Source organism: Cucumis sativus, chromosome 6 (assembly GCF_000004075.3).
Source record: "Cucumis sativus cultivar 9930 chromosome 6, Cucumber_9930_V3, whole genome shotgun sequence".
Taxonomy (NCBI): Eukaryota; Viridiplantae; Streptophyta; class Magnoliopsida; order Cucurbitales; family Cucurbitaceae; genus Cucumis; species Cucumis sativus.
The window spans coordinates 28,287,468-28,302,815 of record NC_026660.2 but is presented as its reverse complement, the minus strand read 5'-3'; the positions used below and the strand labels follow the sequence as shown (position 1 = coordinate 28,302,815).

The window sequence follows — 15,348 nt, the reverse complement described above, 5'->3', positions numbered from 1 at the left end:
AATAAGTATTTAATAAAAAAAACATAAGTTAAAATGATTTTCGAAACAAAAATCAAATTTCACAAATACAATCATGACATTTTAAAACTTGTTGAGTAATTAATAAGAATATAACACCTTCAAATTTATGAATCAAATTGATACTAAACACAAATTTGTATTTTTCTCTTAAAATATATTTAGATGGTTAATTTATTTTTTAACTTTGAATTTAATTAAAAGTTTGTACTGAGCAGGAAAAAGTAAATCAGTGTTTTTTTTCAACAAAAAAGAAGAAGTAAATCATTGCTTTTAATTTATATACAATGAGAATATATTATAAAATAAAGGTATACAAATATGACCTACAAATAATATTTCAATAGTTAATTAACATAATCAATAGTCACTTTATTAAAACAGTATGATCAAGTTCGATCATTGAATTTTTTATTTTTATTTCGAAATATCATTGGATTAATCTTCTCCAAAAAAGAATTCAAAGTAATTGATTCCACATCTTGTATTATTATTACAATCAACAACATGAGAATTATCATGTGTTAATATATTTTTGAATCCAAACCAACCCTAATTTTTGTTTGTTCATAAATTTTTATATAACTTTCTCTTTTAAGTCATAACAAAGTTACTTATTCTTAAAAAAGTAAAGAAAAAAAGAAGTTTTGAAATAGTAAAGGTAAATTTAACCCGAATTGATTAGGTTTGGCAGTGTATTTTGATAAACTTTGAGCAAGATGGGTCAATCTAATACCCATGCCAATCTTTCACTCAAAACTTCTCCCTAAAGTACCCCATGCTGATAGCTTGAAATAGAGGCACAAAAGCTAAGAAGAATTGGGTGATGGGTAGTAGAGATTGGGAAATTAGGGCAAACAATCACAGACTGTTTTGAAACATCATTAGGGTGCATTGTTAATTAAAATAATTAGGTAAAGCTTTAAAAAAGAAACGAAATAAAAATATAATGGCACTTTAATTAATTACACTTTGGTTTGAAGTTGTTGGAGAAGGGCCCCTTTGTTTTTCTCTCTCTTAAAGTTAAAGCATACCAAAAAATAATTCTAATTTTGTAAACACAAAGTGATACCCCAATGAGCCAACAATGTTATGTGGTTGCCCCCCACCAATCAAAATCTCTTTGCTTTAATTATTCATTCATTTATTCTCTCCCTTTTTTTTAATACCAAATTATCAATAAACTCATCATATTGGAGCTGAGTTTGACTACCCTTATCATTAAATCACAATCCCATCAATATATTCTCTATTTATTAAAGTGCTTTGGCTTGGATGTTTTAAATAATAACAACAATAAAGTTTTGAATTGTGTCATGGAATTAAACCAATGTGTGTGTATGTGTGTTTGTATATTATATTTATAGTTTTGTGTACATTATATCAAATTTTTTCTTTGTTTTTGACAACTTAGCTTAAACACCAAAAATTTAAAACATATTTTTGAAAATTAATCTGACTAGGTTAAAAATGTAGAAGTTTTAAATCTTCATATTGTGCAGTAACAAAAGTCTTTTAAGTTATGTCTTTAGTTTGTTTCAAAGAATATTTTTTTGTTTACAACTTTATGTTATAACAATTTTGTCTAAATTATGTACTTTAAATTTATGACAAATTAGTTTATAAACACTATTAAGCAATATTTTGTAAATAATAGATTTAAATCATATTTTGTTTCTTAAACTCTATATTTTGCTCTCATACTAAATTACCAAATATATGTTACACTCGAATTTGTTACTTTATAAATTTTAGAAGTTAAATTATTATAGGATTAAAAATACATGACTAAATTACCATCAATTAAAACTTAAGAGGCTAAATTATTATAGGATTAAAAATACATTACCAGACTACTATTCAATTGAAATTTAGATACTTAGGTAAATAGTTTGGTATTTTTAAATAGAAAAACGACTAATAATTTGTTTGTTTTATGAAAAATAAAATATGGAAATGATTAACACTAACATTAAAATTTATTTTTATACAAGTTGTCTCTACATGCTCGTTTTAGAGCTAATTAACTTATGTTTCGTTACAAATTAAGAAGATGTTCAACAACTTCACACATTTGGCCAATTATTTTATTAATACGTGGTGCACTATTTCTTAAAAATTTAGTATAATATCTAATTACATTTAATTTCGTATCAAGTATATCTTTAAAACTTTGATCGTTGTTTTCAATCAAATCAAATCGATCTAGCATGTATAAATCCATATTTTGTTTGGTATAATTCAAAGAATTTAGAGAAAAAACAATTATTGTAAATGAAAAATTGGTAAAAGTATTTACAAATATAGTAAAAATTTATATTATATTTTATCTAATAACAAATTTATTAGAGGTGTAACCTCAAGTTTATTTATATTAAATAATCAAATAAAAGGGAAAAACACGGGCAGAGCCAAGTGATTCTAAAATGTCAATCAAATTCTCATAAACAGTAAGAACAATATAATTATGATAAGAACCATATTTTTCTTCTATAAAAAACAATACCAATAAACTCCATTTCCTTTTTTATTCTTCTTTTATTAATTTTGTATGGAAAACTCAATGGTATAGATATAAATTACAATTAGACTTTCTTTTCTTTCTTAAAGATCATAAACAAAATATTAAATTGGATATTTGGTTACAATAGTTTTTATCATAAAGTTATGATTTAGTACTCTTTAAAAAAAGTGTTTTTATTTTTTAAATTTAACTAAAAATTCACTGTAATATTTTAAAAATATGTAAAATATTATAGACTCAACTAACGAACAAAATACAAAACAGTTATCAAATAGACTTAATTATATATAAATATATAAAAATATGTAAAATATTATAGACTCAACTAACGAACAAAATACAAAACAGTTATCAAATAGACTTAATTATATATATATATATATATATATATTATGGTTTATAATTAGAATTAAATTATCTCATATATCCTTTATACAGTTCTCCACAAAGAACGTTGTTTAGATTAATAATGTAATAATCACATCCTATGTTTTATAATTAACGTAAGAAAGTTAACTCAAGCAACATAGACATATTTATTACGGAGTTGGAGTATGTTTCCCTCACATTCTTGGTTTTTGTATTTTAATATCAATTTTGAAATGTCGTATTATAATATATTAAATAGTGATTTATTATTACTAATTGGTGCCTTTCAAAGTTCCAAGGTTTTGGATTCGAATCTTGTTTATTACATCTATCTTTATTATACCACATAAGAAATCAAATATCTAACATCAAACATGAAGGCATCCTAACTAAAAAAAAAGCAAAAATAGTTTTAACTATTAATCAAATGTCATAGTGACCCTTAGTCAAATAAAAGAGAAAAAAATCACATCCATCCCAAAGATTGGAGGAGATCGTAATCAAATTATTTTAATTGATATTCCAACATATTAGAGTAAAAATAGCATCATATGTTACAAAATAAATATATTAATGTCGGTCAATTTTGATACATTTAGATTGATGATGCTTTAATAATTTAATTTCAACAGGCCAAATCATAGAAATTATAAAAATATATTGCAAAATGAGAGGCATAGTTGAAGTCAGAACTATAAAGCCTAAGTCCCTATGGATTTTAGGCTATCAACTAGGTTATCAATTATCTAATACAATAATGAATCATCTTTGCCTCCCTTCTTACCTTAAAATAAAATAGTTAAAAGAAAAAGTTTCCCTTTCTTCCTTTGATTTTTTGGGTTTTGTTTGAGCTGATAGAAAGTTTAGATTTGTTTTAAATGGAATAAAAAAACATTATTATTGTATTTTGAATAATACATCAAATAAAGTAATGTTAGGTAGTAAAATCTATCCGATCCTCTCTAATTTATTTATGATTTCAAAATATAGCGAAATTTCATACTAGATCTATCGTTATAGATTATAAATTTTTGTTATATTTGTAAATATTTTTTACAATTTTCCTATTTGATATGATTTTCTAAATTTCATTGTAAATTTATAAATGATGTTTGGACAAAGAAAATATAGATCAATTACTGTGAATTTGTTAAAAAGAACTTTTTTGTCCATTGAATAGATCACAAAACATGCATACGATGATAAAAATTAAAATGATGGGATTTTAAAGGAAAACATGAAAGAATTTGTTTAATGGAAATTATACTTACAGTTTTTTTTTTTTTTTAATTTTATTTTTGAGTACGTTAAAATACATATTTCTCTTGAATGATTTTAAATTGGTTAAATTTTAATTGACACTACTTACCATTAATAAACCTTAAATTTAGTTTTAACATTTATGGCTTAAGTAGAGAAATTAAAATAGGATAAATATAGAGTAATGAATTTATTTTATTTATGAAAAAATAAATATGAAGAATACCACAAAAGTAGGTAATTAAAAAACAACAAAAGTAGTAATAAAAGAAAGAGAAAGAAGAAAAGTAAACAAGAAAACGGTGGGTCATAGAGTACATAAATTACATTCGAATTGGGCAAAGCTTCCATGATCTTGAGCAATCAAATCAATGATGGAATTGTAAGAAAGACGATGGAGAAGCTTTATTCAGCAGGAAGTTCGCGTCACTGTTTGAACGCCGCCGGGCGGAGAATGGCCGCAGGCGGCGGCGGCGGTGCGGCAGTTCCGCTCGCGCATGGAGAAATTAGGCGACACAAGTTGAAAAGAAAGAGAGAGAGTTGTCTGCGATTGGCCTCCGAAACCACCAACAAAAAGAAGAGTAATCCAACGTCAGAGTGATACAACCGGCGACACGTGGCCGACATGCAGATCAAGAAGAACCAACCAACGATTAATGGAAGAAGAATCAGCGGAGTTAGTGGGGGGAATCATGATGAAGGCTGCCATTGGCGATCTTTCAATCTCGAGAATCACAGGGACCCAGTAAAGTTCCTTTTTCCCCCTCTTCTTAGCTATAGAGCATTAAACCCTAGCCCTAACCCCACCTCTGCAATTTGTTTTTGTTTTTCTCTATCTCAATTCTCACTTTATAATCTCCATTCCCTGTTTCAGTTTTGACTTTCAGTGAACTTCAGCTTTATCTCTTTGGCGTAACCTTTTGTAGATCAACTTCAACTATTTACGACTGTTTATCTGAAATAATACTTCAGTGCATATCAATTTCCCTGATCTTGATTATGCATGATTCATTTGGAGATTTATGATTAGAACACCATTTTGTCTAAAGACTGCCTGCATTAATTTTCTCATTACATTTTCCTTGTGTATATCTTCAAGCGGTTTATGATAGTGTTGCTTTAGATTATTACTAGGTTGACTAATCAGGAGATTCCAAACCCATGTCCCTCTCCTTGTCCCCATGCACTCAATGCCCAATTTGCCTTTACTTGGCGTGCCTCACCAGTAGATTTTTAACACCCATTTTTTTCCATCATAAAATTTGAATAAATCAGCTTGTGATTTCCTAACCCTTTTCACCATTAAGGCTTTCTCATCTTCTGCATCATAACATATGGCGCTGTGTGGTTGAATCTGAATCAGCGGAGCTTTTCAGTTGTTTCCTCCGATCACCTGGGCTTGTTTTGTGTTTCTGCAGCTTTTACTGTGTCCCTTTCTCTGGAATTGGACCTTTTCAACCTCATTTTGTATGCCTCTCTGAAGGTAAATGCTCTCATCCCTTCTTTCTTGCTAGATTTAATTTGTAAGTTTACTTCAGGGCCTCAGTTTTGGTAGTAATTTTGTCAATTAGTGAAATAAAGTAAATGGGTTTTTGACTTGTGGAAATAAACAAAACCCTTTTACTTTAATAGGCAATATCTTAAATGAATCTTCAATTTAGCTTAGATACCTTCCATTTTTCTTCTGTTTTACTCGGAAGAAGACTTTTAACCACACTATGCTTGGTGTGGACGTTTTTAGAATGCTTCCAATACAATACGGACAAAAAGAACAAATCAAAAACCTTGTCGAGAATCTAGGAAATCCAGAATTCAAAGAAAAGAAAAGGAAAAATTGGACTTACAACGCGCATATTCCACATAAGACTGTATTTCCCTTTGAGAGAAGAACCTCAGAGACCTTCCGGAAAAGTAACGGCGATAGTTCTCTATAACACTCTGTTTAACCCCATTTGTCTGTAGAAACGAATGCTTTGATTTATTGCTACGTCAGATTGCGAATAATCCATCGTGGGAAGGCATTTGCTCTTTTTCTTATAAGTTATAACAAGGATACTGGATTCTTTTCCACCAGGAGCAACAGTAGTTTTTTACTTTTTTGGTGTTACCATTCTTCTTTTCGCTTGTTTAAAGCCCATATTCCTTTTTGCAACTTCAATTGATCCTCCTCCTTTTTCCTCTCTTATCATCTCTTCTTTTTGTAAATTTTAAAGTTTTGTTTCCCTGTTTTTGTCATTGGACCGATTGATGTTTGTTGTTTGGTTTTTAATGCAATGCTCCTGCATCAATAAAGTCATTGTCCTCCCTCATTTTTCTCCATTGTGAGTTGTGACTTCTTCCAAGTTGGACGGTTCTGGCCATTGTCTTTCCCATTGATTTGAATTTTCTTAGTTTCCGCTTTCAGAGATGGATTACTTAAATCCACATGTTTTTTTTTCTCATTTACTTAATTTTAGCTAACATTCTGTAGAAAAAGGCGATATGCGCTGCACACAACCATTATTTCTCACTCTGGCATTTGATTTGCAGTACATGCCAATGAATCTGGTTGATTTAGAACAGTTTAGAAAATATTCTAACCACTGCATTCAATTATTCTATTCATTTTACACTGTAGAGCACAGATAACTGCAATAGCAAGCTGTTGTCGGCTGTTCTTTTTTCTTATACGCCATCCAGTCAACGTAGTTGAGAATTGAATGTACCTTTTTGTATTTGAAAGGCGCTCCACAGTTAAATACTGAAGACCCATGAAAAGAAAAGGCAATTCCAGAAATGAAGTTTATGAAATTAGGAACGAGGCCTGACTCCTTCTATACTGAAGCGGCTACCAGGTATCATTTCATAATTCAGAACCACCCTCCAAAAACAAACCCTGACAATTTCTTGACTAAACACACCTTAATTGTAAACTGCAGGACGGTTCTTTCTGATGTCCCAGGCAATATTGTTATATGCATTGACAACTTTAGTTTTCTTCTCCACAAGGTAGGAGCATGACAATGGTCTATTTTTTGTTTTGTTTATCATAACTTGAGGATGGCATATCTAAGCGCTTAGATGCATTTCACCCATCTAATACCTTTTCTTTCTCTTGATATGATCTTCAATTTCAAACTTAGAATTTTCTGAGCATAAATCATTTTTAGACTGGGAAAGGGTAAGGTAATCAAAGACAAAAGCATTTCCTCTTTATGAACATAGATTGCAGAGTATATAAATGATATACACAGAATTTTGTCTTTACTAGGATTTTCTATTTTCTGGTTTGCTTACAGTTTCAGCTTCTACCAAAGTGTGGACTCTTGCAACATCTCTGCCCTGACTTGGGAGATTCCAACATTGCCACCATTGAGCTTCATGATGTTCCCGGAGGTGCAGAAGCATTTGAACTGTGTGCTAAGTTTTGTTATGGAATGACCATTAGTATCAGTGCCCATAATCTCGTGCCCGCATTATGTGCTGCTAAGTTCCTCCGCATGACCGAAGCAGCGGAAAAGGGCAATCTTGTTCTGAAGCTCGAGTCTTTCCTCCACTCTTGCATTCTTGTTGGCTGGAAGGATTCCATTATTACCCTACAAAGCACCGTAAAGTTACCCGACTGGTCTGAGAATCTTGGAATTGTCAGAAAGTGCATTGATTCAATTGTAGAGAAAATCCTAACACCACATTCAAAGGTTAATCAGCAATTTTTTAATAGATAAAAGATGAATTCCTAATGGTGAAGTACCATATATTAACCCCAATGTTTGAAGTTATTGAATTAATACAAATTCAACTATTAACTTATTCTTAATACATGTCAGCTTGGATATTTATTCATTGTATAGTTCAAGAAGTAGCATTCAATGCTCTTGATATTAGACTGAGAGAGGAATAGACATGGCAAAAATTGGGTCTGGGATTCATTCTTCTTGGAATTGCTACTGACATAAGATGATTCTTTGCAGGTATCATGGTCCTACACTTATACAAGACCAGGTTACACGAAAAAGAACAACCAAAGTGTCCCAAAAGATTGGTGGACTGAGGATTTGTCAGATCTTGACATTGAATTGTTCCGCTGTATAATTTTGGCTGTTAGATCTACATACATTCTACCACCACAACTTATCGGGGAAGCCCTGCACGTCTATGCCTGTCGTTGGCTACCTGATTCTGCAAATGTCAAGCCTTCAGAGACTAAGATTTCTCAGAGCAAAGAAGATATGGAAAAGAGTCGACAAATTCTCGAGAAAATAGTCGGCATGATTCCTTCAGATCGGGGATCAGTTTCAGTTGGCTTCTTGCTCAGACTCCTTAACATAGCAAACTATTTAGCAGTGTCATCAATGACAAAAACTGAAATAATTCGGAGATCAAGTCTGCAGTTTGAGGAAGCAAGAGTGAGTGACTTACTCTTTCCTTCGCAGTCAACCTCCAATACACACTTCTACGATGTTGACTCAGTTGTGGCGGTTTTGGAATGTCTTCGAGCACTGTGGCGAAGGCAATACTCTGGGGCTTCTGAAAACAGTCATTTTTTGAGATACATTCAAAAGGTGGGGAAGCTTGTTGATTCATATCTTCGAGTGGTTGTGATGGATATCAATATGCCTGTATCTAAAGTGATACAACTTGTTGAAGCTCTGCCAGATATTGCTCGCCCAAACCACGACGATCTTTACAAGGCAATAAACATGTATCTCAAGGTAGTAAAACATTGCTCAATATTTTATGACATCTCTTATTTCATTGATTGATAAAAACATTTTTTTATTGGAAACAGGAACACCCTGATTTGAGCAAGACAGATAAAAAGCGACTTTGTCGAATTCTAGACTGTCAAAAGTTATCGTCAGAAGTCCGTGCCCATGCTGTAAAGAACGAGCGATTGCCATTGAGAACTGTTGTTCAGGTCCTGTTCTTTGATCAAGAGAAAGGATCAAAGGTTACAAGTTTCACACCCACTGCAAAACAGCTGATTTCTGTCGAAAAACAGGCGACAATCACCAGTGACAATCATGGTAAGCTAAAACCAGATATCGACAGCAGTGTCGATAAAGAAGTGAGAGAAAGAAAGACCTTCTCTGAAAGCAGTGAGAGAGATGGGCATAGAACAAAAAGAGCAGATGTGAAGCTGCCGCTTGAGAAGGAAATGAAAGATGATAAATCAGAACTTGATGTAAAGTCAGTGAAGAGTTGTAGGACCAGAGAGATAAGCAAGGATAGCAAGTTCTTAAGCAAGTCAGATTCTAAAAAAATGGTAACAAGAGGAAGCAGATCAGATCATGGTGGTGAACAAAGACAAGTTAAAAGATGAAGGCAGACAATACACAAAATGAAGATCAAACAAGATCATTTCTCATTGCTGCTTGTTTATTTATTTTTTATTCTAGTTTAATTTCTCTTGTACTGTTCTAGAACTAAGGCTCAAAAATATGTTTCCATAGCGCTCTAATATAGGCAACTCTTTCAATTGTGGGCAATTACAAAATTTCTATCTATCAAACAGTAATAATATTCCATTTCTTGTGTGAAACAGTACATAGAGTTGAATTACAATTCTGTCAAAATCGAATGTTACTGTTGCTACTTTTAAATTATAGTCTTTAACAGGACATGCTGCTGATGTGTACTGTACTGGATGTTGATAATTATAATTAATAAATTCTGTATTTCAAAGGCCATAAAATATTTTAGTTCAAGAAAAAAGGTGAATTTAATATGTGGTGAAGATCTTTCTTCACGTGTGATTGGTTAATGCATTTGATATTTGTAAGCTGGGAATATAATACAGTAGATTTCAATAAAGAAATGAAATAAATTTAAAATTTTCCTATAATCGGTATTTTTATTGAAAAATATATAAAAATAGTTTAAATATCAATATATGGTTGCTTTTTTTAAATCACTCTCAATTAGTGGGAAATTTTCAACTTATGATATCATTGATCAATATAATCTTGGGTCGGATTCCCACACGAAAATGTATCATTCGTTAAAAATGGTATATATTTTCATAAGTTGAAATATTAATCCTAAACTTTTATAAATGTTAAGAAAATACAAAAATCAAGCAAAAATATGAATACTCATATTTTTAGGTTTTTGTATTTCAATTTCGATTTAACAATCTAAAAATTGTATGTTCTAACAATAATAAACATTGTCACTTTTGAAACAACCAAAATATTTTATACATGGTAATAGTCGTTTAGAAGAAAATGCATGATTCTCACACTTAAATACAAATTTCAATATTATATACTTTCCAGTTTTATTTAGGTTAATTAAACATATTGCACAAGACATTTTCTTCGTAATGGTAGGTAAAAGTGTACAAATAATTATTTCACAAAAATAAATAAAAAAGAAAACAACAAAACACTGTTGTTATTATTATCATTTAAATTAAAAAAAACACACATTTTTATCAAAATTCAAAAACCTTTTCTTTTCCAATTTCCATAATATATTTTAAAAGAAAATTTATATATGAGTGAAAAATTGAGGAAAAGAGAAATTAGAAATTTCTCCGTATTAACGCACAAGCCGTTCTTGTTCCTCTCAGTAACAAAACAACAATCAAAAACCTCAATTTCTTAATTTCGAAATTAGTTTTTTAGGAAAACGAGGATTAGTTAGCCATGAATCAGAATCTCGACTCAAATTCGCCTTCAACCTGCAACGGTTTCTCTCTCCGGATTTTTTAAAGGTAAAAAACAAGATGATCCCTGCTCTCTATTTCTCTATATTCATCTTTTATTTTTCAGCCTTTTTTGATGGTGTTTTCTCGTTTCATTTCCTGCGTTATTGATGTAAATCTCTTGTTTTGTTTTCAGATTTGTTTACAAGCCCTAGTTTTGTTCGAAACCCATGATTTTCTGTAACTTGTTATTGCTCCACCGATTGTGTTTCTTCTGATTGAGAAACTGCCATCTGGGACTTTATCTTTCATCGGAATTGTTTCCTATCGTCATTGTCATTTCATTTAGACGATATTTGAACGAAATTGTAATTTGGTCTTATCTTTCCACCCCCCCCCCCCCCCCCCCCCCCCCCCCCCCCCATAGCAATCTGAATCTTTGTTGTTATTATTTTTAAAATTTTCCAATAGTAAATCATTTCTGTTTGATGAAATTATGCTTCTTGGGTTTATCACTTATGCGGTACTTGTGATTGATTGTTATGATTAACACGCGAGCTTGTTTCAACAAAATTGTTTAGACGTTTTTCTTGGCGATTCTTGGCGCAGGTATGGAGTGTTTTGACATCTGCGAAAGATCATGGTTCAATGCCTAGAGGGAATAAAGCATTTTTGTGCTTCTATAGCGAACTGTTGTGATGCAGATACGTCTAGGCAACCTAGGGGCCTTCAAGATCCTGAAGCTCTTGCAAGGGAGACAGTATGTATGTTTCTACAATTTTCAGTCTGACACAGACACTATCATCCTTCTGATATCTTGGTGTGGATATCTGATTCCATTTAATATCTTGTTTTTCATATGTTTAGTAATTAATACTTTTCTTGGCCAAAGTTGAGCTTAGCTCAATAGTAAATGACTTGACGTTTCACACTAGAGGTTGGAGGTTTGATCACCACCTTGCAATTGTACTAATTAATTAGCACTTTCTTTTTTTTTGTTTCCGTTTCTTCCTCCTTTTTTTTTTTTGTTTTTTTTTTTTTTGTTACAGACTGGTTTCATTTGTGTTGATAAGACTTTCACTCATTTATTTGCTTCTAAAATTTGACAGTCATATGTTGTTTACTTTCTTTATTGCAGTCAGCGTAAGTGAGATAGAAGCATTGTATGAACTATTTAAGAAGATTAGTAGTGCAGTGATTGACGATGGGCTGATCAATAAGGTAACAGCAGTTAGAGAAGTCGCTGTTATTTTTCATTATTTTAATCACTTTCCCCTTGAATATAGTGATTTCAATCACGTTGCAATATGATAACTTGTTTATGTTTTAGCTACACTTACTCTTGCTTTGTTTTGACTCTTTCCTTGTATTTGACTGCAGGATGAATTTCAACTAGCACTGTTCAAAACAAACAAAAAAGAGAGTTTATTTGCAGATAGGGTAACCTTAAAATCTTGGTTCTGTTTCCGTATCCACAGTACATTATTTTAGCACATTGTTACCAGTATCAAATAGGCTCTGTTTTGGTACAAATCATTGCACCCTTTGCTGGCTGATTTTTTGGATTTTACAACTCACGACTTCTTTTATGCAACATTATAGGTTTTTGATCTGTTTGACACAAAGCATAATGGGATACTTGATTTTGAAGAATTTGCACGTGCTCTTTCTGTCTTTCACCCGAATGCCCCTATTGATGATAAAATTGAGTGTAAGTTTCTTAATATTAATTTTCACATGTACCTCCGTTCCACCAAGGAAAATGTCACTCTAATATATATATATATATTTTACATGATTGCATCCCTTTGTTTTTGTACATTCCATTGGTAAAGGAAAACAACTAATTGGTGTTTTGTGGTTGTCGGAGTTAATATCTTCAGTTTTTCTTATCACTCTGCTTATGTTATTGTGTGATAATGTTTGTAATAATTTGCAGTTTCATTCCAATTATACGACCTTAAACAGCAAGGATTCATTGAGAGGCAGGAGGTAACGTATCCAACTCTCTGTTTGAACAATTACATTGCCTAAATGCTGACACCAGTTACCATACCACTTTCAAACTGGTTATTATAGCAGGTTACCCTTTTTAATTGATGATTGCTTCTGAACATTTTACATGGATGATACCAATTGATATGCAATGACTGTCGAGAATGCATTTTATTATCTACTTCCAAGGACCTTTTAGAGGAGGATGTACAGAATATTTTGACGTAATCTAAATTTTAGTTCTTCCTTGTACATCTGAGAAATGAGCCAATATATTTTTCTTCTTTACTACTTTGTGATCAGAAATTGTTGGATATGGGATCTTCCCATGAATCTGAACTCTATATTGTCACCTAAATTCTTGCCCATCTTTCCATTATCCCAAAGGCTGACTTCAACCTTCAATGACGTTGATACTTTCTGAAGTTCGGCTGTTGAGTTTCTTTTTCTAGAAGAACACTTTTATCATGAGAGGCAACACAGCTTCTTTGCCATTAGATTACAGTGTTGGAAACCTTTAATTTTATTTTTGGAGTTAAAATTGAAAGGTCAAATTGCTTGATGCTTTAGTGTTATATTTGATGTTTATAAACATGGAGATCATGCCATTGAAAGCTATGGCTTTTCAATATGAGATTGGGCTAAATATTTTTTTCCCTCCTTTTCATCTTCTATATTATTGCTACTTGCAGTCTGGGTACCTTTCTTGAAATGTTCAACAATTGTAATTTTTATAAAATAAAATGTTGTGTAGGTAAAGCAGATGGTCGTGGCTACACTTGCTGAATCTGGCATGAATCTGTCAGATGATGTTATAGAAAGTATTATCGACAAGGTTCGCTTCATCATTTAATTACTTTATGTTACAGTCTTTTTGTGGTTAACCAATATGGAACGATATAGTGGGCATTACTTATCCTTCAATATTTTGTGACTATTAGCATTTTAACTTTTAATTTGCCGACAGCCATGTGGATTCTTTTTTGTTTCATTTTTCACTTCGATTCTGGACCTGCTGACTGATTACAGTTGTTTTTTTAGAAGGAAACAAAATTTATTGACATAATCTAATGATAAGGGTACAATGTGTCAACCATGAGATACACTTGGGTACAACTTTAAGGGCCTCACTATTACGAACGATTTGAGGTTAGGCTTTTAACTTAAAAGAAACAAGCATAGTTAAGCTATAGAGATAAATACATTCCAGTTAAGGGACATATCCTGAATGGAGTAGTCAGCAATGGCGTAAAGCTTAGAGAGTGAACACCAAGATGAGGAAGGATGCCGCATGAATAGAAACAAACTGTCAATTGCAAGACTTGTTGTGAAAGACACTTCGATTCCATTTAAACCAGATTTCTGATAATAATACCTTTTCCGCGTTCGACCAGAGGATTTGTGCTGAGTTACAGTCGATTGAGGTGTCTACACTTATTTCTGATATTTCTGATACATGAACATGTCTCTATTGGTTACTATATGCAAGTGCCAATCTTGAGTGACAGAAAACATTTGAGCTTACATAATGATTTAGACTCAAGAGTCATTACAGACACGAGAAATCCTACGAAGCTGAACCCTAGAAGTCTAGCAGATGCTCTCTGCGTTCTGTTTTCTGGAGGGAAACTTCTTTCATATGGACTAGAGGATCATCGAAAAGGGTGCAAAGCATTTCACTAGAATTTATACATTTGGAATTTCTTGGCCGTTTTAGTTCTATTCATCCTTTCTTTGTGAATGTCTATCGGGTGCAATCTTTTTTGCTGTCTATTCAAATTAAGCTATATCTTAGATGGCTACAGATGTATTTTTGTTCTTCAAATTATACCTGGACGTCTCCTAATTATGCAGACATTTGAAGAAGCTGACACAAAACACGATGGGAAGATTGACAAGGAAGAGTGGCGAAACCTTGTTTTAAGGCATCCATCACTTTTGAAGAATATGACTCTCCAATATCTCAAGTGAGTGAGCTGCATCTTCTGACCTCCCTTATTAACCAAGTCTTTACTCCTAGTTTATTAGATTGTGTTTAAAATTGGAAATAGTTAAATCAATTTTATTTTAGAAGTGCTTATAAAACACTCTTTCCCAAAGACAAACCAGGCTTGCTCCTCACTCTACTGCTTTTGTGTTGGCACTGGCAGGGATATCACGACCACGTTCCCAAGTTTTGTGTTTCACTCGCAAGTAGATGATACGTGAGATGTCTCTCGTTGGGGGAGTTTTGGTGGTACATGTCAACCACTGACTAGCAAGTTTTGTTTTGAATTTGATTGATATGATTGCAGCTGTTCCTTTCTTTCTTTCTTTCTTCTTTTTGTTGAATGAAATTGGAAATGTTCTGTTCTTCTTGCATTTCACCTGCATCCGAGCTCAGTTAAGCGAAATTCCAAGTATAAATTGTAGTTAGCTTTATGGTTTTGATCTGTGTACTTTTGTATCCTTAACGTTTTGTTGGTTCTTATGATTTTTTATTTGGTTCTTTAAACCCATCAGTTCAATTTCTAAATGTGATCGTACAACTTGAAACTCATTATCTTTATGGCCA

At 32.1% G+C, this 15,348-nt stretch overlaps 2 protein-coding genes across 9 annotated transcripts; both read left to right on the top strand.

Moving 5' to 3' along the window:
• The first annotated feature begins 4,510 nt into the window (after positions 1–4,510).
• LOC101210738 (BTB/POZ domain-containing protein At5g47800) lies at positions 4,511–9,726 on the top strand. 6 transcript variants are annotated; one of them, XM_031886986.1, is made up of 7 exons: positions 4,511–4,916; positions 5,590–5,654; positions 6,894–7,005; positions 7,090–7,159; positions 7,450–7,848; positions 8,122–8,862; positions 8,940–9,726. In XM_031886986.1, exons 3-7 carry the CDS (start codon positions 6,947–6,949, stop codon positions 9,471–9,473), a joined length of 1,803 nt encoding a protein of 600 aa, XP_031742846.1. In that variant the 5' UTR covers positions 4,511–4,916; positions 5,590–5,654; positions 6,894–6,946; the 3' UTR covers positions 9,474–9,726. The 6 variants fall into 6 exon arrangements, with proteins under 6 accessions (XP_031742846.1, XP_031742845.1, XP_004134813.1 ...); XM_031886985.1 differs by having other exon boundaries at positions 6,789–7,005; XM_004134765.3 differs by having other exon boundaries at positions 4,511–5,654.
• A 943-nt stretch (positions 9,727–10,669) lies between these two features.
• LOC101210981 (calcineurin B-like protein 3) lies at positions 10,670–15,333 on the top strand. Of its 3 annotated transcripts, XM_011659803.2 has the most exons (10): positions 10,670–10,868; positions 10,996–11,167; positions 11,409–11,563; positions 11,938–12,020; positions 12,180–12,239; positions 12,402–12,510; positions 12,739–12,791; positions 13,549–13,629; positions 14,649–14,761; positions 14,945–15,333. In XM_011659803.2, exons 3-10 carry the CDS (start codon positions 11,440–11,442, stop codon positions 15,000–15,002), a joined length of 681 nt encoding a protein of 226 aa, XP_011658105.1. In that variant the 5' UTR covers positions 10,670–10,868; positions 10,996–11,167; positions 11,409–11,439; the 3' UTR covers positions 15,003–15,333. The 3 variants fall into 3 exon arrangements, with proteins under 3 accessions (XP_011658105.1, XP_004134814.1, XP_011658106.1); XM_004134766.3 differs by lacking the exon at positions 10,996–11,167 and having other exon boundaries at positions 10,671–10,868; XM_011659804.2 differs by lacking the exons at positions 10,670–10,868; positions 10,996–11,167 and adding an exon at positions 10,877–10,971.
• Positions 15,334–15,348: the final 15 nt, after the last annotated feature.

Excerpts from the sequence above, each read along its gene's own strand:
- LOC101210981 (XM_011659803.2), top strand. The coding sequence starts at position 11,440 with ATGGTTCAATGCCTAGAGGGAATAAAGCATTTTTGTGCTTCTATAGCG. Across the intron at positions 12,792-13,548 it reads GATTCATTGAGAGGCAGGAG|GTAAAGCAGATGGTCGTGGC; the intron begins GTAACGTATCCA and ends AATGTTGTGTAG. Across the intron at positions 13,630-14,648 it reads TAGAAAGTATTATCGACAAG|ACATTTGAAGAAGCTGACAC; the intron begins GTTCGCTTCATC and ends CTAATTATGCAG.
- LOC101210738 (XM_031886986.1), top strand. The coding sequence starts at position 6,947 with ATGAAGTTTATGAAATTAGGAACGAGGCCTGACTCCTTCTATACTGAA. Across the intron at positions 7,160-7,449 it reads TTAGTTTTCTTCTCCACAAG|TTTCAGCTTCTACCAAAGTG; the intron begins GTAGGAGCATGA and ends GTTTGCTTACAG. Across the intron at positions 8,863-8,939 it reads CAATAAACATGTATCTCAAG|GAACACCCTGATTTGAGCAA; the intron begins GTAGTAAAACAT and ends TATTGGAAACAG.